This window comes from Monodon monoceros, unplaced genomic scaffold, assembly GCF_005190385.1.
Source record: "Monodon monoceros isolate NGI ecotype Baffin Bay Population unplaced genomic scaffold, NGI_Narwhal_1 Super_Scaffold_5, whole genome shotgun sequence".
Lineage (NCBI taxonomy): Eukaryota > Metazoa > Chordata > Mammalia > Artiodactyla > Monodontidae > Monodon > Monodon monoceros.
In genome coordinates, this window is record NW_021703782.1 from 34303024 (window position 1) to 34323170 (window position 20147).

The 20147-nt window shown below is 40.0% G+C and overlaps 1 protein-coding gene across 1 annotated transcript in view; it reads left to right on the forward strand.

The window, feature by feature from the left end:
* The first annotated feature begins 272 nt into the window (after nt 1–272).
* DDX58 (DExD/H-box helicase 58) overlaps nt 273–20147 on the forward strand; it is a 35355-nt gene continuing 15480 nt past the window's right edge. The window contains 17 exon segments of the mRNA XM_029201818.1: nt 273–414; nt 1453–1618; nt 3065–3145; nt 3906–3993; nt 3995–4062; nt 4640–4783; nt 4785–4893; nt 7175–7280; nt 7283–7333; nt 8769–8835; nt 8837–8886; nt 10986–11081; nt 11084–11139; nt 12075–12213; nt 12956–13104; nt 15646–15736; nt 18541–18711. Of these exon segments, the coding sequence (XP_029057651.1) occupies nt 306–414; nt 1453–1618; nt 3065–3145; nt 3906–3993; nt 3995–4062; nt 4640–4783; nt 4785–4893; nt 7175–7280; nt 7283–7333; nt 8769–8835; nt 8837–8886; nt 10986–11081; nt 11084–11139; nt 12075–12213; nt 12956–13104; nt 15646–15736; nt 18541–18711 (1741 nt within the window). The 5' untranslated portion in view covers nt 273–305.

Genomic DNA, 20147 nt, shown 5'->3' on the forward strand with positions numbered 1-20147 from the left:
GCTGATGATGATACATATAACATCTCAGAGGAGGGAAGAACACATGGCTTGACATGTTGATATCACATGTAGAAGACAAGGATGAAGGAAAGCGTATCTTAAATGGTTGAGTTGGATGGGGCAAGAACGGTCATGAAGGAGACCTAGTGAACCAAAGTACACAATGATTTTAAATCAGATAGTAGTTGAATTGATATTTCTTCAGTAAAAACTCATAAAATGAAAACTTTTGAACTTGATTAATCAACTGCATTTGTCTTGCTTAGATTTGTTCCAACAACGGGCTGATGGCAGGTGCAGAGTAAATGGTTGAATGCCTTCTCAGATCAGACAAGGAGAACTGGCCGAAAACTTTGAAACTTGCATTGGAGAAAGAAGAGAGCAAGTTCAGTGAACTGTGGATGGTAGAGAAAGGTAGGGTATTTGGAAGGGTGGGAGGGTCTGAAAACATGCCCTTCCTCATAGTTCTACTTAGGGCTTCCGTCAGTCCTGCCTGTTTTTCTCTCACTGTCAGAGGCATTTCCCCTGCAAATACTCATGGTTACATCTCTAGTGAGAGACCAGCATGAAATTGAGTTCTGGAAAGCAGGTGGTTTTTTAATCTACAGAATTAGTTAGGTTGTATATAACCCCTAACAAACCACTCTCATCCAGAATTAGCCCATCCTGCCCAAAGCATTTGGGTAAGGCAGAGTCTGAGCTCGCCGTCTGGGTTTAGATTATCAGAGAAATAGCTTGAAAATTCTAGAGTTAAAGGTTCAAACTCCAGGACTCACCCCCTTTTCAGAGTAGAATTATGATGGACATTGCCTGGTTCTCTTGCCTGGAAGCCATCTGGAACTGAACTAGAACAGGATTGGAAAAAAGAATCTGTTGTGATTAAGTATCTGAGCCATCATTTGGCTTCCTGAAGCTAATAACATCTTCTCAGAGCATTATTTTAAAGGCTGAGCTTGGTAAACCATCTGAGCATCTGGTCTTAGCCTTTTTGTAGGCTTCTTTAAGATCACAAATTGTTCCAGAAATTATCTGTCTAAATATACATCTGATTTCTTGGGTCAGGTCAGGAATGGAAGACATGAGTTTCTGCTAAATCGTGCTTCTCTTTGGTTTGATTGTAAATCACGGGGGAGCTTGCTAAAATGCAGATTCTGATTCATTCGGGGCTCAAGAGTCTGCATTTCTAACATGCGCCTAAAGAAGTTGCTGGTCCATGTTTCACGCTTTGAATAATAAAGTTCTAAATGACACTGGAGTTCAAACTCCAAATTGAGATTTCAATTTGAAATAAAAAAGATTCCTTTGGTTGTTTTAAAAGGTGGAGGGAGTAGTTCTGAGAAATCTTAATGGAAGTTTAAAATTTTAGTATTATGATCTCTTTGTAGGGCTTTCACCATCAAGATCGTAATCAAATAATGTAAAGATTCTAAGATGTGTTTTGGTCTCATAAAGGTGCAAAAGATGTCAAAATGAAAGATCTTGAGGATGATGAAATGAAAACTTTGGATGTACAGATTTTCTACAGGGAAGAACCAGAAAACCAGAATCTTAGTCAGAATTCATGCCCTTCTTCAGGTACTCAGCATCGTTTGTTCTTATCCATAATGATGCTCTTTAGGTATTTTGTGTGGGGTCATGTTTTGCAGTACCAAAAGTCATAGCTTAATGAAAAGTTATTTAAGGAAAAGTAAGAAAGAAAAGAGAATTTATATTAAAATGGATACTTTCTCTGTAATTAGAAATGTCATTCTCTCCCTTCCATAGCTATTGCTAGCTTCTCCCTTTTTTTTTCTTCTTTTTTGTCTTCTTTTATCACTAAGTATTTGCATGTATACATTGAAAATGCAAATAGAGTCCTCCCAGAAACTCAATGTCTATGAAATCCAAAATCAGCCCTGCTTTCTAAATAAATACTTCTACTCTGTGAGTCACTTGCTCAGTTTCCTCTCAAGATCTCAGGGCTGCAGCGTATGTTGATGAAATGTGTGCCCTGCACAGACATGTGGAGCTGAGAGGTTGAGTGGGGCTGAGATCCAGCCTGTCTTGTTTGTCAAACAATACACTGAGGGGCTGTGTCCTCCAAAAGGAGCTCCTTTCTCTAATTCTCACATAAGTTAGCTATGGCCCTATAAGGCCCACTTTATGTTTCTTGAAGCATATTTTCATGAGGAGACCAGAAAGTTGCATAATAAGCCATAGTAAAGAGTTATTTATAAAAGGGCATCAGGGAAACAATTAGGATCGATAATGAATAGTGTTAGAAGAAAGATGTGATTTGGGGATAACAACATAAGGTGAAAATTTATAGATTGCTTCTGCAACCGAATGATACATATTTTTTGTTATTCCAGAATAAAATCAACGAATGTAAATTGCTTTCATTTTTTCTGACATGTAAAGGTCCTTAGTGAACTCACTTAACCTTTAAGAAATTCCCATTTTCTTTAAAATGGGTAGGTTGGACTCAGTAGATGATTTCCAAGGTCTTTTCTAGCTCTTAATATTCTGTATGCTTATCTGTTAGTGAGAAAAGCCTCTGATTATTTTTTAAAACTTCTGATTCTATGAAGAGAGAATACCATGTGAGAGCCTGCAGAATTACAAAGCATGGTTGTTCGTCAGTAAGAGATTACTTTGGGAGTTCATTATTCACAGTTAGGTGTTTTTCAAAGATCTAGGAGGGGTTTGTGGTTGTTTTGTCTCATACAGCATTTCCTTTAACTGGTGGCCATCTGTCTTGCCCTGGATTAGGCCATTCTTGCTTTAGTTTCTCCTTATTAGGCTTCCATGATTGTTTCAGAAAGAAATCTTTGTGGGTTTTTTTTTTTTTTCCTTTTTGCCATTGGTACTTTGTCATTGGGGGAGAATTCTGTACTTCAAGTCAGTGCAGAAGCTGGAATGCTTAATTAGAGACAAGGATTCTAAACTTTCTTGAATGAGGCCTTTCTTTCTAGAGACAGAATTCTTGTCTGTTGGACAATACCTGTTGCCTTGATTCCTCAGAGCAGTCACTGTTTGGTAACTTAGTTTCTTTTGTTTTACAGAAGTGCCTCATACTTAACAGCCCATTGAAGCCAAGAAATTACCAACTAGAGCTTGCTTTACCTGCTCAGAAAGGAAAAAACACAATAATATGTGCTCCTACTGATAAGCCAATTGCCATTACTGATATAGTTTGTTTCTCTATTTGCTTCCTTTTTTCCCCTTTATTGAACACTGGAACACAATGGGCAAGTTTCAGTTTTTTGATTGTTCCATTTGTCTTTTGAGACAACCATTCTATTAATATAGTCTCAAGGTATTTAAGGAACATGAGGAAGGAAAGAAAAATGCCCTCTTTTATTTATTTTTAAAAATTTATTTATTTATTTATTTATTTTTGGCTGTGTTGAGTCTTTGTTACTGTGTGAGCTTTCTCTAGTTGAGGTGAGTGGGGGCTACTCTTCATTGTGGTGTGCGGGCTTCTCATTGTTGTGGCTTCTCTTGTTGCAGAGCACGGGCTCTAGGTGTGTGGGCTTCAGTAGTTGTGGCTCACGGGCTGTAGAGCACAGGCTCAGTAGTTGTGACGCACGGGCTTAGTTGCTCCGCGGCATGTGGGATCTTCCCAGACCAGGGCTCGAACCCATGTCCCCCTCATTGGCAGGCGGATTCTCTGCGCCACCAGGGAATCCCCTGAAAAATGCCCTTTTTTAGCTTCCTGCAGGCCCTGACTGTCTGAATGCATGTTAACTAGGATGCAGCTTGATTTTTCAGTCATAGTGTAAATTCTGCAGTTGTTAACCTGCCCACATCACCAATTTACTAGTCAGTTCAGTGGGTTTAGGGGAGCCTAAAATAATGACCTTTCTACAGAAGTATTTTAGTATACTATTAGTTACATGTTGTCTTTCTCTTTATATGTTAAAAGGTTGTGGAAAAACTTTTGTTTCACTTCTTATATGTGAACATCATCTTAAAAAATTTCCACAAGGACAAAAGGGGAATGTTGTCTTCTTTTGCTATGCAACTCCCAGTGTATGGGCAGCAGAAGTCTGTGTTCTCAAAGCATTTTAGAAGACGTGGGTAGGTATAAGTTGGTCCAACTTCTTTTTCTCTAGTTTCATGTAACTGATGTGTTTTCTGCTTTGTGTTGCTTTTGGAAAACCATGATTCAAAAAATTTATAGTAGATTAAGCTTTTATATAATCTAGATGTAGTTCCTTCATGGATTCAAGTCTTTTTTGTTAGATAGACCTGAAATCCTAAATTCCTTTGATTAGCTCTTGTCGAATGAGTAAATGACTTACGATAACTTTTATATTTAAATGGCACATTTAACTTTTTAATGATTTTATAATTTATTTAATATTACTCTTTTCCTTACTATTTTCTTTCTCAGTGGCTTACAAGAATTACAGTCAGCCCTCTGTATCTGCAGGTGCCACATGGAATATATTCTACTAGCAATTCTTCCTAGCTTACATTTATTGATCACTTACTATGTGTCAGGCTTTGTGCTGGCACTTAACCTTTCTCCAGATCTGTTCCTTTTGAATTTAGGGAGAATTTAATCCCTCGATGTTCTGACCTGGTATTTCATATCTTTGTGGTTCGTCATTCACATCGTGGTTGGTAATAGGAAATTTCTGTCATTTTCCAGGTACAAAGTTGTAGGCATTTCTGGAGTAACATGTGACAATGTCTCAGTGGAACAGACTGTTGAGAACAATGGCATCATCATTTTAACTCCACAGATTCTTGTAAACAACCTTAAAAATGGGACTATTCCCTCACTCTCTGTCTTTGATGATATTTGATGAATGCTACAACACTAGTAAACATCATCCTTATAATATGATCATGTTTAATTATCTAGTTCAGAAACTTGGAGGGTCTTCAGACTCACTGCCCCAGGTATCTCTAAAGTCAGATGGATTTCTCAGAAGAGTTCTAACCTTCCTAAATCCTGTTTATTTACCCTTGTGGCCATACTGAGGATGTCCTTCTGAGATCCTGAGTGCACATTGTACAACTCATTCATTAATTTTGATCGATTCATTCATTTATTCACTTAAATATGTATTAGGTGCCTCCATGTGTCACGCACTGTGCTAGGCACTAGGGTATAAATATAAAAAGACATAGTACTTGCCCACAAACAGCTTAAGTTTTGTGGGGAGCAAAATATGTGAGAATTATGTTATAATTTATGGTGATGGCACATGATGGAGTGGTACAGAACAGAAACGACAGAGATCCTAAATGTGCTGTAAAGTAAGGCAAGACCTAACAGAAGTTAGGATAGGCAAAAACTAACAAGAGTTTACAAGGTAGACAGCTAGATGGTTTTCAGTAAAGGCTACTGTATGTCCAGAGGCAGAGAGTTATGAAAGAGCATGGGGTGCTCGAGAAGCTTGAAGTTCTTTTTTTTTTCTTTGGCCGCACTGCATGGCTTGCAGGATCTTAGTTCCCTGACTGGGGATTGAACCTGGGCCACAGCAGTGAAAGTGCTGAGTCCTAACCACTGGACTGCCAGGGAATTCCCAAGAATATTGAGGTTCTTGATATTTCCTGAGTGCAGAGCGTGAAGTAGTGAATAGCAGCTGGTGAGGCAGGATGGGAGAGAGGGAATGACTGACAGAACAAGATTCCAGGAGAGACCAGAGGGTATGGGACAGGTAGGCAAGTAGATGCATTAGTACGGGAGAGCAGATGAAACACCATTTTTGGTGTCATCAGAGAGGAGTGGCTGAGAAGAGTCAAGACAGAGAATAGATGGAGGCAGGAAGGGTAGGGAATCCCTGGCATATAACCTCTCTTTTCTCCTGAATGTAGGAGAGAGAGATCGTTCACTGAGGATAATTAAGATGGGAATGGAGGAGGGAGCTCAGGATGTATGGAGAGGATTTGAAATGGTCGAGACAGAACTGAGAGGAACACAGAAGAATCACCTGGTCATACTGGGGCCAAATGAGGTTGGAAACCATGACTATGGTTTACTGATCTCACATTTGAGTTATGTTCTCTAACCTTAATAATTACCCGTTTAGGAAGCACAGTTTAAAAGAAATTCAGTATGGTGCCCATAGACAAAATTCAGTAGAAATCACATTTCTTACAGATTTTTCTTCTGGAATAAAATTGGTAGTTAACTAGATTCCTTGCTTGATTGAACGATTCAGTCATTCAATATTTGAGTGGCTATGAGAGGAAGGAATAAATACTTATTAGGAGACCATTAAACTAAATTCTTTACAAATGTTATCTTACTGAATTCACACAGCTACCGTTTTTTAAAAATTGAAGTATAGTTGATTTACAATGTTGTGTTAATTTCTGCTGTACAGCAAAGTGATTCAGTTATCCATAGATATACATCCTTTTTAATAATATTTTCCATTATGGTTTATCACAGGATATTGAATATAGTTCCCTGTGCTATATAGTAGGACCTTGTTGTTTATCCATTCTATATATAATAGTTTGCATCTGCTAATCCCAAACTCCCAATCCATCCCTTTCCCACCCCGCTCCCCCTTGGCAACCACAAGTCGATTCTCTATGTCACACAGCTACCTTTTTTTTTTTTTTAAGTTTTTTATTTTTTGGCTGCACCACACAGCATGTGGAATCTTAGTTCCCCGACCAGGGATCGAACCCATGCCCGCTGCACTGGAAGCAAGGAGTTGTAACCACTGGACCGCCAGGGAAGTCCCACAGCTACCATTTTAAATGGCTGTTGTTTCCCAACTTTAGAGACAGCTGAAGATACTTGTCCAAGGACACACAGACAGTGTGACATGGCTGAGACTGGAATGCAAGCGTGTCTGATTTTAGTCCTTTTCCTTTTCAGTATGTTGTTCTACACATCATGGGGGAAACAAGGGTAAACAAAAGTCCTGCCTTGAAAGGGTTTCTTCTCTTGGCTTCTATGCTGATTTGTGTTTAGCTGCTGAGTAACTATTCAGTGCTGAGTAACTATTCCTGCATTTATTCAGTGCTTTGCCTAATGGGGACCTTTCCATTTTTGATGTCATGGAGAATGTCAGAAAAAAAAATAACGTTCTTGCTCTTTATCTGAAGTTAGTTTAAAAAACAGAACAAAACCTACTTTAGCAGGAAAGAGTTACATGAAGGGTTGTGGAAACATCATGCTATTTCCCAGACATCTAACGGTTTGGAGTGCTCCTCACAGGTCATTGGGCTGACTGCCTCGGTTGGCACTGGGGATGCCAGAAATACAGCTGAAGCCACAGAATATATCTGCAAATTGTGTGCTTCTCTCGACACATCAGTGGTAGCAACAAAGACAACTTGGAGGAACTGGAGGAGATTGTTTATAAGCCCCAGAAGTGTAAGTGGGATCCAGTAACAAGCCCTTTGGGACTTTGTTACTCTCTGCTATTCTTAGTTCAGGGCCATTTAGATGAACCCTGAATTTTTACCCTTCCTCTGTTTAGTGGAAAATATTTAACCCCAAACTTGGGAAGTAATCACATTTCCAGCTTCTTTCCCCAATGAAGTTCAGGAGTGGCCTGTAGACAGCAAACATTCTTACTCTTCATTTCTGCAAAACCCTTATAAATGTACTGGCAGTGAGAGATGGGTGCTTAGAAAATCATGTAGATGGCTCAGTCCTTCCCTGCTTTCCGTGCCTGAGGCAGACACTGAGTTCCCATTCATCATTTGAATATGTATCTGGTAATTTTGGTTGAAGTGAAATTATCTGAACTCATATTTTCCCTCAAAAGATCAGAATATGATTTTATTAATAAGATCAACTAACAAATGATTCTTGAATATGAATGCTATATTAACCCAGCAAGGGAGATGGGTACAGAAGATGCATATGAGTTCATCCCCTTGCTCTCTGAATAGCATATGACTGAATGAGTAAAAGGCAGAACATACATACCTGAAATAGTCAGGGAGCTGCTTGTAAGGAGTGTAGAGAAGGTACCCGGTCTACACCTTTTAATATCACATACAAATTTCTTTATAGTCCAGTCCCCCCTGCCCCCTGAGTTTCATCTCCTCTCACGACCCATAAGCCCAACCAAGTCTCATTCCTTGGGCTCCTCAAACAGGTCATGTGTTATGTTCTGTCTCTAAGCTTTGTCCATCTGAGCATTTGCACATGACTGTGCTCACTCCTTCTTGCCTCTTTATCCCACGACACTGCCTCCCCGGGAAGAATGAGAGAGTCTTTCCCATGCTCCATGACACCTTGCACATACTGTGTCACAGCACTCTGTGTGGTCATTTGGCTGTGTATCTTTCTCTCCCCTAAGAAGACAGACCTCTCTGGAGCACAGAGCCTGTTCTTTTCAGCTATCACCAGAACGCGGCATGTGGTAGGTGATTAATAAGTTTCTGTGGATACAATGCAAAAATGAATGTTAGGAACATTGTGAACACTCCTGGGGGTTGGGTGGGAAGGGAGAAGATGAAAGAACAGAGACAGGGTTTAAAATGTGGCATTTTCAGGAACAAGATGATTATCAGACTTGTCAGAGCAGGGCCTATGTGTTGAGTAACAGGAAAGCCTGAGTAAGAAGTTGAATTAGACCCAGACAGTGAAAGAGATGTTAGAATCAGTGCATTAAACACTAGGGAGCCGCTGCAAGGTTTCTGAGTATTTGTTTTATCATTCAGATGACTTGCCTGTGAGCTTGGGGCCTAGGGTTTTACAGAGGAAGTAACAAAGGCAGAGAAAGGTTTGGAGAGGCATGCTTTGAACTATGAAGTGTGCTTCCTGAAAAATACTCATTTTCCTTTGATGGCTCTAGTTTTCAGGAAAGTGGAATCACGGACCACCAACAGATTTAAATGCAACATATCTCAGTTGATGATAGAGACAGAGTCTGGTAAAGAGTATCTTTGAAGAACTTGGTACCATAACTCTCGGTGAGAATAACCTCATTTTGTACTCTCTCCATATGGGAACAGCCATCTATTGTTCACTGGTGTCTTACACTCTCCTTAGTTCAGACAATGTCAAGACCATATCTAGAGGTTGACTTTCTTGATTATAGGTTATTCAGGAGCCTTCTTAGTCCTCCTTTATTTTCTTTTGCTTTTTTTTTCTCTTTTTAAATCCAAAGTAAATCCATCTGGACATGCACACCTGAAAAATACTGTATTTAAATCAATTCATTGCTTTCGTGGCCTTCCAAATTAGCTTTCCATCCTGACCTCCCTATTTATATGAATGAAACCACCATTCCCGTGAAGGCTCAGATTCAAACCTAGGGGTGATCTTTGATTCTTTCTTCTTTTGAGGCTCTCATGAAGTCACCAAGTTCTGTTCTCCTTTTTAAAATTAATTAATTAGTTAATTAATTAATTCACCAGGTGTTGTGCCAGGTACTATGCTAGGTAATGGAAACACCAAGATTAAAAACAATCTTGCCCTCAAGGAACTCACAGTCAAACAATGAGAATCAGATGCGAATAGTTGCCATGCCGTCGGGCAGAGTTACACACTGGGCATCATGGGAGCATATGGGAGCTTAGGCATGGACGACTGGGCTGCAGGGAAGACTTCCCGGGGGGAGGTGATGCCTGAGACAGATCTTGAAGTCAGCCAAGTTAAGACGGAGAGGTAATCAAGTGAGGTCAAAAAGGCATCAGAGTGACTTCCCTGGTGGCGCAGTGGTTAAGAATCCGCCTGCCAATGCAGGGGACACGGGTTTGAGCCCTGGTCGGGGAAGATCCCACATGCTGCAGAGTAGCTAAGCCCGTGCGCCACAACTACTGAGCCCACGAGCCACAACTACTGAAGCCCGTGTACCTAGAGCCCTTGCTCTGCAACAAGAGAAGCTACCACAATGAGAAACCCATGCACCCGCAACGAAGAGTAGCCCCCGCTCACCACAACTAGAGAAAGCCCTCACGCAGCAACAAGGACCCAACACAGCCGAAAATAAATAACTAAAATAAATAAATTTATAAGAAAAAGAAAAGAAAAGAAATGGCATCAGACGCAGAAGGAAGGAGAGAGTGCAGTGAATTTTAGGACCTGCAAGATTTCGTGATAATTCTAACAAGTGAGCAGTAGAAAGGAGTGAGGCTAATGGGAGAGGCAAGGGCCAGTGAAGGGCCCAGTAGGCCAAGCTGAGTTTGAATTTTAGCCTAAAAGCAATGGGAAGCAGCAGGCGATTTTAAACTGATTAGTCCTGAGATGAGGACACCAGTGAATGAAGAGAGCCAAACAGAGGCAGTGGAGATGGGGTGGTGAAGGGAGGAGGCTTGTGCAGACAGGAAGTGTTCAGCTTTAAGGGCTAGCTGGCTTTGGGTGGGAATGAGAAGGTGGGGGGGGGGGGCGGGGTGGCGTGGCACCTGTTTGTGCGCCAGCAGGTGGTACTGGTTCTAGCGCTAGGAGCAGCTTCGGCAGAGTTCAGAGTTTTGGAGATGTTGAATTCTTGATGTCTGCAAGGTAACTCCTGGTGTCTCGCCTTCTCTCACACTTAATTTGCTTTTCTCTTTCCTTTTCTTTCACAGCTTGATTTCAGACTTATTCTGACACCTCATTTGTCCACCTCTGTTTCCCATTGAACCCCCATTACCTGGCTCGTCTGCCTGAAATTACCAGTTTTATCTCGTCAGTGTCCTGCTGGCATCCTTGTTCTTCTAGGCCGAGCTCTAACCTGCCCATTTGCGCCCTGCTCGTGCAATCTGGTTCTGCTTCTCTTGCCAGGTTTCCCCTGTATGCTAGCTCTGTGACTTGGCATAATGATTTTGCTTCTCTGAGCTTCCATTTCCTAATCTGTAAAATGTAATATCTACCTCATGGGGTTGTGAACTGAAGTGAAATTTTAAATGTAAGACATGTTGGTTCTTGGTACATAGTAGGTATTCAGTAAACAAGCGTATATGTACACAGACACACTACTGAGAGGAATATCTGTGTACAGAGAGTAAGGAAGAAAATTAGAAGGCAAGGCATGCTTAGAACCTTAAATGACTGGCCAGATGGCACAATGAAAAACTTTTTTTTTTTTCAGAAAACTTATCTCAAATTCAAAATAGGAATTTTGGAACACAGAGATATGAACAGTGGATTATCGCAGTTCAGAAAGCGTGCATGGTGTTTCAGATGCCAAAGATGAAGAGAGCAGGATTTGTAAAGCACTGTTTTTCTACACATCGCATTTGTGGGTATGTGGCTTCTTTGGAAAAGCATATTTCAGTCGTGTCACCTACTGGGAGCTGCACTGTGGCAGCTGAGAGAGCATCACTTAGGAACTTGCCAGGTGGTTCTTATGAAGCAAACTCCAAAAGTTATCCCATTCAGCGTCTTCTTTGCTCTCTGATACCTAGCACTAGAGGCAACGGGACAGAAACAAAGGCCGAGGTTGTATGTTGTGCCTCAGCATTCCCATAATTGGCATAATTGGAAAACACTTGGTGGTGATGCACATTATTGTAGATACGTGACCAGTGACAGCCATCTTTAAAGTTCAGTAGGTGGGTTGTGTTGCCATATCCTGAAGCACATGTCTTTCTGCTTTTGGTCAAGCCACATGCTGAGAAATCCAGAGTCTCTGGTTGTTTGCTGGCTAATCAAGAAGGTAAGCAACAACAACCATCATCACCTCTGCTTGTCGTGCCATTGAAAATATTTTAAAATGCACTCAGTCAGTATGAATTTGTAGAATTTTAATGAATTTAATTGACTATCTGGTGTAAGTGGTCAGCACCATCATTCTGAACAGGTGCCATTACAATTCAGTGATGGCTTTGAGTGTATAAAAAGGTTAAGTTGAATGTCTGAATTACATTTTTGTGTGATTTAATCTTTGACATGCATTTTTCTTGGAATTTTCTTTCTCTTCTAAGGTAGATTTCTAGAATCCAAAGTGATCCTAATTAATTAATGAGTCTAGCTAATTGAGGGTTTTTTTTTATAGTGTGGTTCTAAGGTTTTATTATAGTACTGTTAGAGACCATTCATCTTAAAAAAAACTAAGTTGGAATAGATTTGAGAAGTTTATTATTAAAATAATTCTGTGTTAATTACAGCAAATTGAACTTGAGTACAGCGAATGCACTAGGCATTAGAAACATACTGAAACTGTTTTCACTTTCAACAGAGATACAATGATGCCCTCATTATCAGTGAGCATGCTCGAATGAAAGATGCTCTGGATTACTTAAAAGACTTCTTCAGAAATGTCCAAGCAGAAGGATTTGATGAGATTGAGCAAGCGCCACTCAGAGATTTGAAGATGGGTGGCATTTCCAGGAGAGGAAGGCCAGTGGAGCCTGGAGACTCCAGGGGCAGCCTACACATATTGTGTCACACTTAGCGACACGTGGTTATGCTCAGGGACTTGTCCCGGGCTTAAGAAGGTATTATACATGTCAGGACTATGATGCTTCAGGGAAATCTGGCGCTTATGAAAAGAATCTGCTGCTTATACTATTTCTTGTTTTGAAGAAGGAAAAAATAATAGGATTTGCAAAGGATACATCCCATCAAAATAGTCAATTGATAGTAGCATTTTTTGGTTTAACTTTTAGTAATTTTATCAAGGTTTAAAATTTTTTTAAAAGTGTTTTAATGATATTAAGACTGTAATTATATATATATCTTTATAAAGAAGAAAACCAACATGGCTCATAATCCCACTGCCTTCATATTAAGAAAAATATAGGAAAATATTAACTGAAAAATCTCTCTTCTTCCTCTCTCAAATGCTTTTCCCAAAGGTAATTACTGTTAATTTTTTTTGCCTACCAAAGTATTAGCTATACATATGTGTGCTGCTAAACACTGAACAACCAGATTTCTGGGGGGAAAAATGTATGCATTTATCAGTATATTTAATGTATGCATTAAATTGATGGTTATTCCTCATAAAATTCTGGTCAGAGATTGGGAGATAAACTGTTTGAACTATAGCTAAAGGTCACAGTGTGTTCTACGTTGCTAGAATTTAAAAACCTTTTGTAAGATGTTCCCCTTCTGCAGAGAAGCTGCAGGAACTAGAATGTATTTCCATGGATCCCAGCAATGAGAACCCTAAACTCAAAGATCTCTGCTTGATCTTGCAAGAAGAGTACCACTTAAGCCCAGAGACCAGAATCATCCTCTTTGTGAAAACCAGAGCACTCATGGATGTAAGCTTCTTCCGCTTTGTGGGTAACAAATTGGCCCAGTACCATTTTATTGAAAAGATTGTCCTTTCCTCATTGCTTTGCAATCAAGCATCCATATATGTGTGGGTCTGTTTCTGGGCTCTTTATTCTATTCTGATTTTCTGTTTGTTTATCCTTACACTAATACCTCACTGTCTCAATCACTCTGATTTATAATAAGTTTTAATACCCATAGAGAAAGCACTTCATACTTTTTAATTATTTTCATCAATTTAAAAAATTTTAGCTATTGTATGGGTACCTACTGGTACCTCACTAGGGTTTTAATTTGCATTTCACTAATGACTAATACGGTTGAGCATTTCTTCATACACTTATTAGCCATTCATATATCTCCTTTGGTGAAGTATCTGTTCACATCTTTTGCCCATTTAAAAATGGGGTTTTATTGCCTTAATTATCATATTATTGTTGAGGTTTTGAGAGTTCTTTTTTCTGACAAAAATGTCCTCTGTCAGAAATGTGATTTGCAAATATTTTCTTCTGATCTTTTCATTCTCTTAACAGTTATCTCTTACAGATTGAAAGCTTTAACTTTTGACAGAGTCCAGTTTATCATTTTTTTTCTTTTTGTGGATTGTGCTTTTGCTATTATGTCTAAGAAATCTTTGCTTACCCAAGAGCACAAAGATTTTTTTCTATGTTGTCTTCTAGAAGTTTTATAGATTTACATTTTATATTTAAGTCTACAGTCCATTTTGAGGTATGGGTTGAGATTTTTTTTTCTTTTAGCATGTGGGCATCCAATTGTTTCAGCATATATGGTGAAAAGACTATCCTTTCTCCATTGACTTGCCTTCTTAACTTAAAAAAAATCAGTTGACTGTATTTATGTGGGTCTATTTCTAGATTCTCTATTCTGTTTCATTCATTTATACATCTATCCTTGCACCCATCCTACACTGTCTTGATTACTGTAACTTTATAGTAAGTCTTTAAATCAAGTAGTATGAGTCTTCCAACTTTTTAATTCTTTTCAAAATTGTTTTAGCTATCTTTCTTTACCTTTGCATTTTTATTTTAGAATCAGCTCATCCACATCTACAAGAAAGTCTGCTGGAATTTCATTTGGGATTACATTGAATCTATAGATAAAATTGGGGAGAGATGACACTGTAACAATATTGAGTCTTCCAGTCCATGACCACAGTATATCTCTTCATTTATAGAGGGCTTCTGTATTAGTTATCTAGTGCTGATAACAGATTACCCCAAAACTTAGTAGCTGGAAACAACAGACATCTGTCATCTTTTAATATGTATGGGTCAGGAATCTGGAAACAACTGGGTATTTCTGTCTCAGGGTGTCTCATGAGGCTGCAGTCAGGGTACTGGCCATGGCTGCAGTTATCTCAAGGCTTGACTCAGAGGACCAGCTTCCAACCTTACTGTGTGGCTTTTGGCAGAAGATGTGTTTCGCTCACTCACGGGCACCTCTCCACAGGCTGGCCTCGCAACATGGCCTCTGGCTTCCTCTAGAGTGAGTGATCAAGAGAGGATGAGGTCAATATGGAGGTCACAGTCATTTTATAGCTTCAACTTGGAAGTGATTCCCCTCAGGTCTGCCATATTTTGTTCATTAGAAGCAAGTCAATAAGACACACTGCTATATTTAAAATAGATAACCAACAAGGACCCTGTATAGCATAGGGAACTCTGCTCAATATTCTGTAATAACCTAAATGGGAAACGAATTTGAAAAAGAATAGATACGTGTATATGTATAACTGGATCACTTTGCTGTATACCTGAAAGTGACAACATTGTTAATCAATGATACTCCAATATAAAATAAAAATTAAAAAAAAGAAGCAAGTCAGTAAGTTCAGTTCACACTTGAGGGGAGGGGATTAAACAGGATCTGAATACCAGCAGGTGGAAATCACTCAGGGCTACCTTAGAGGCCACCTGCCACATATTCTTTGGTTTCTTTTATCAGCGTTTTGTCGTTTTCAGCATACAGATTCTGCACATATTTTGTTAGACTTATACCTAAGTATTAATGCTATTATAAACCGTACTTCTAATTGTTTGTTGCTGGTATATAGAAATACAACTGATGTCTGTATATGGATCTTGTGTCCTGAGATCTTGCTAAATTCACTTATTAGCTCTACATACCCACTATTCTGAACCTTGCCTTTTTCACTTAAAAAATATCTAAGAGATTAAACCATATCAGATTACAAAGATCTATACCATTATAGTTAATTATCGCATAGACTTCAATTACAAGAAGCTTTTTTCCCTCAGGTTTATTAGTCTGAAAACTACTTAAGTATACTTGTCTGTATACTTTTTTTTAATTGAAGTATAGTTAATTTACAATGTTGAATTTATTTCTGCTGTACAACAGAGTGATTCAGTTATACATATACATGCATTCTTTTTTATATTCTTTTCCATTACGGTTTACTTTAAGTTTTTTGCGTATATTCAATATTGAATTAATACAGATAGTATACAAATAGTATCCAACTGATAATTGCTTTGTATTTTCAGGCTTTAAAGAAATGGATTGAAGAAAATCCTAAGCTCAGCTTTCTCAAACCTGGCATATTGACTGGACGTGGCAGAACAAATCAGAAAATAGGTATTTATATATAGTGGATTAGATTTAGTATACTATATATATATATAAGAACATATATAATATATTTGAATTCTTTCTTATTGCTTGTATCAGTCAGGGTTCAACCAGAGAAGCAAAACCAGTAGGAGATTATACATACATACGTATATACGTACATACATATATATATTGAAACATATATATGTTGTACACAGACACACACACAGGGATTTATTACAAGGAATTGACATAGACACTTGGACTGGCAAAGCAAGTCTGAAGTCCATAGGGCAGGTGCAGGACCAGGTGGAACCCCACAGGCATGAGCTATTTGGAGTCTCTGAGCTCAGGGATCACCTAAGCTCTCTTTTAAAGGTCTGACTTGATTAGGTCAGGCCCACCTAGGATGAAGTCCCTTTTGAGTAACAATGTCAACTGATTTAAGAACTTAAATTACATCTGCAAATTCCCTTCACAGAAGCACCTAGGTGAATATCTGGGGACTGCAGTTCAGCCTAACTAAGTGGACACATCAAAAAGCCATCACAGTGCTCAAATGCCAGAAATTTGTAGACTTTGCCTCCTTCCATAAGTCCTATAGACAAAACCAAAGTTTGTCTTTTAATATTGTTTGAGTATGTTACTCTCTTGCTCAAATTCTCAGCCAATAGATTAAGATTAACTGGAAACAGAAATGTTCTCTTTCTATTTTATTGTTATCCTTTAAACTATAGATACTTTATAAAATATTATATATCTTGTAATTTTTAAAAAAGTCCTAGAGATAATCCTGAAATCTAGGTAGGGGGTTAAAGGATGAAAGGCTGGGCTTCCCTGGTGGCGAAGTGGTTGAGAGTCCGCCTGCCGATGCAGGGGACACGGGTTCGTGCCCCGGTCCGGGAAGATCCCACATGCCAAGGAGCGGCTGGGCCCGTGAGCCATGGCCGCTGTGCCTGTGCGTCCGGAGCCTGTGCTCTGCAACGAGAGAGGCCACAACAGTGAGAGGCCCGCGTACCGCAAAAAAAAAAAAAGAAAGGATGGAAGGCTACCTCTGTTGTCACCCAGGAGGATTCTAGGTGGCCGGTCCTCATCCTGACATTCTCACAGCCATGCTCCCCATGCCTCAGTGACCAGCAATGACAGGTCCTTACTGTATCTCTTATTTAGTGTTATTTATAATAAGCAGTCCCCTTGCTGCCAGTCCTCGGTCGTCACCCTTGCACTTTCCCCTTATGCAAAATTTAAACTTCATGAATCTAAAAAGTAAAGTCAGATTTTGAAAAGTTGGCTTACCAAATGAAGTCCAACACCACATTACTGTGGTTGGAATTCAGAGTTCTCTGCCATATGACTCCAGCATGAGTCTAATTTGATTTTCAAACTGTGTTATTCCTCCACACATAAGCACCCAGAAACTATTTTCATACTTGTTTGTTCATCCGTCCCTCCATTCATCCGTCCGTCCGTCCATCCATCCACCCGCACTCATTTAGAACTTACTCTGTTCCAGTCACTGTGTATCTGCCAAGCAGCGTTCCCCTCCTCCTAAGACTAGACCACCAGGGAGGGGTATCCCTCCTCCAGACCCCGCAGCACCCAGTTCCACCCCCATTTCATTGCTCATCACATTGAATTGTAGTTTCCTGTTTATATCCTTCTTCCACAAACTAGGAGCTCCTTGTAGATAAAAATGAACCTTTTCACCATTCCAGCCTTATCTGACAGACCATAACTGCTGAATGAATATTTGATGAACAAATGGATAAGTTCAGAAATTAGTGAAGTATGGTGTCTGTCTTGGGCATGTTCATTGTTCAGTAGAAATGATGGTGGAAAAAAATTGTTTTGGCCTCAACAAAATATATCTCAAGATTTTGGCTTTCTATATACTAGGGAAAAAATGGAACTTTTATAAATTCAGGACTTCCCTGGTGGAGCAGTGGTTAAGAATACGCCTGCTAGTGCAGGGGACACGGGTTCAAGCCCTGGTCCGGGAAGGTCCCACGTGCCGCGGAGCAACTAAGCCTGTGAGCCACGACTACTGAAGCCCGCGTGCCTGGAGCCCATGCTTTGCAATAAGAGAAGTCCCCGCAATGAGAAGATGTACACCACAATGAAGAGTAGCCCCCGCTCACCACAACTAGAGAAAGCCCGCGGGCAGCAACGAAGACCCAACGCAGCCAAAAATAAAAAAATATATATATATATATAAATTCTATTAACTCTGAGGTGGAGACCACTGAAATTCTTTCCTTCTCAGTGTATCAGTGGCTGGGAACTGCATACTGCTGGATCCTAGACTTAAATTCAAAGACCGATTCTGCTGCTAGCTAGCTGTCAGTTTACCATACCTGCAAAACGTCAAGATCTTCACCTATAACAAAGGGGAATCATAACGTTTGCCACATCAACCTAAAAGGGCCTTGTGAAATTCCAGTGAGTAAGTAGATGTAAAACGGTCTTGTTAGCTGAAAACTGCTGTGCGTGTGCAAATGTGCTAAAATTAGCTGTTAATATTTTTGCAAAAAATCAATATTTGTTTTGATATACCATGACCAAAGCCACATAGCTAGTAGTTGCCACAGCTGGGATTTTAGGTCAGGCAGACTTGTGGCAGAGTCCAAGTTGTTGGACCCCACCTTAAATATCCTCTCAAAAACAAGGACAAGGATAGGCCCTATCGCTAAGGTTGTTGTAAGATCATGGATGTAAAGCACTTATCACAGTACCTGGCATGTCGTTAAGTATTCCATAATTAATAGCTATTTTTTCAAGGGTAAAGTTCCCTCTTGGTGAGTTATACCTGCCTTCTGACTCTGACACAGGAATGACCCTCCCAGTACAGAAGTGTGTATTGGATGCATTCAGAACTGACGGAGATAACAAGATTCTGATTGCCACCTCAGTTGCTGATGAAGGCATTGTCATTGCTCAGTGCAATATGGTCCTCCTATTTGAGTATGTGGTCAATGTTGCCAAAATGATCCAAACCAGAAGTAAGAAAAGCTTTCATACCATTACTAAAAGGCTGCCATTTTATCTGATTTTTGAATGTGTCTGTCATTCCAGCCTTTCTCCTTTACTGTGACCAATGGCACAGTGGACCCTGGTATCATTGGCCCTAAAGGTGGCTTACTTGGTCAGGACTGGGTGGCTACAGTTTTGTCCACTAACATATAGTCCATTTTGGTTCTTGTTCACAATGAATACTGATTACTGGACCGACATTGGCTGACATATTTATTGAAGGATAATTCCAACTTTGATTGACGCTTTGGCAGTCACATGTGGACCTTTTCTGGTTGTGCTTAGGTGCTGGTGGGCTCCCTGTATTCCAGAAGAGACACTCCAAGGAGTTGTATCCCACTTGAACTAGACAGTCTCCTAACTGGTCTCTCTTACTTTTTCTAATTTCCATAACAACGGCTGCCACATCTTTTTCCCAGAAAAACAGCTCTGAGCATGTCCCTTGCCTGTTTAGAAACTCCAGTGTTTCCCCAATTTTCTTGGTGTTAAAGCATTTTCAAAATCCAGCACCCACTTATCTTTCCAACCTTATTCCGCATTCTTCCATTTTATTCATTAGTCGCTTCAGCCTACCTGACTTTATCATTTCTTCCTTTTTGAAGAAATTGTACGAGTACTGCTTCTGCTGACCTTTGTTTTTCCTCTTCTCCTGCCTCCACATCACCTGTCCCTAATTCTCCCAGCTGGCAATAATCTCTAATTTGAATGCCCATGACCCTTTTATCCATCTTTCTTTTTTTTTAAAAAAAATATTTATTTATTTATTTAGCTGTGCCAGGTTTTAATTGTGGCATGCAGGATCTAGTTCCCTGACCAGGGATCGAACCCTGGCCGCCTGCATTGGGAGCACGGAGTCTTACCCACTGGACCACCAGGGAAGTCCCTATCCATCTTTCTTTTTTTAATAAATTTATTTATTTATTTTTTGGCTGTGTTGGGTCTTCGTTGCTGTGCATGGGTTTTCTCTAGTCGTGGTGAGTGGGGGCTACTCTTCCTTGTGGTGCGCGGGCTTCTCATTGTCGTGGCTTCTCTTGTTGCAGAGCATGGGCTCTAGGTGCGCAGGCTTCAGTAGTTGTGGCATGTGGGCTTAGTAATTGTGGCTTGCGGGCTCTCAGGCTCAGTAGTTGTGGCACATGGGCTTAGTTGCTCTGCGGCATGTGGGATCTTCCCGGGCCAGGGCTTGAACCCGTGTCCCTTGCATTAGCAGGCAGATTCTTAACCACTGTGCCACCAGGGAAGCCCTCCCTATCCATCTTTCTTATAGCAGTTATCATTTTCCACCTATATTCCGGTGGTTGTGAACATATCTTATTTCCCCATTTCCCCATCTGTTTATTATTCATCTTTGGGGCCCTCACCATGTCATCCTGAGGGTTCATGCCAGATTGTCTTTAAGCAGTATTTC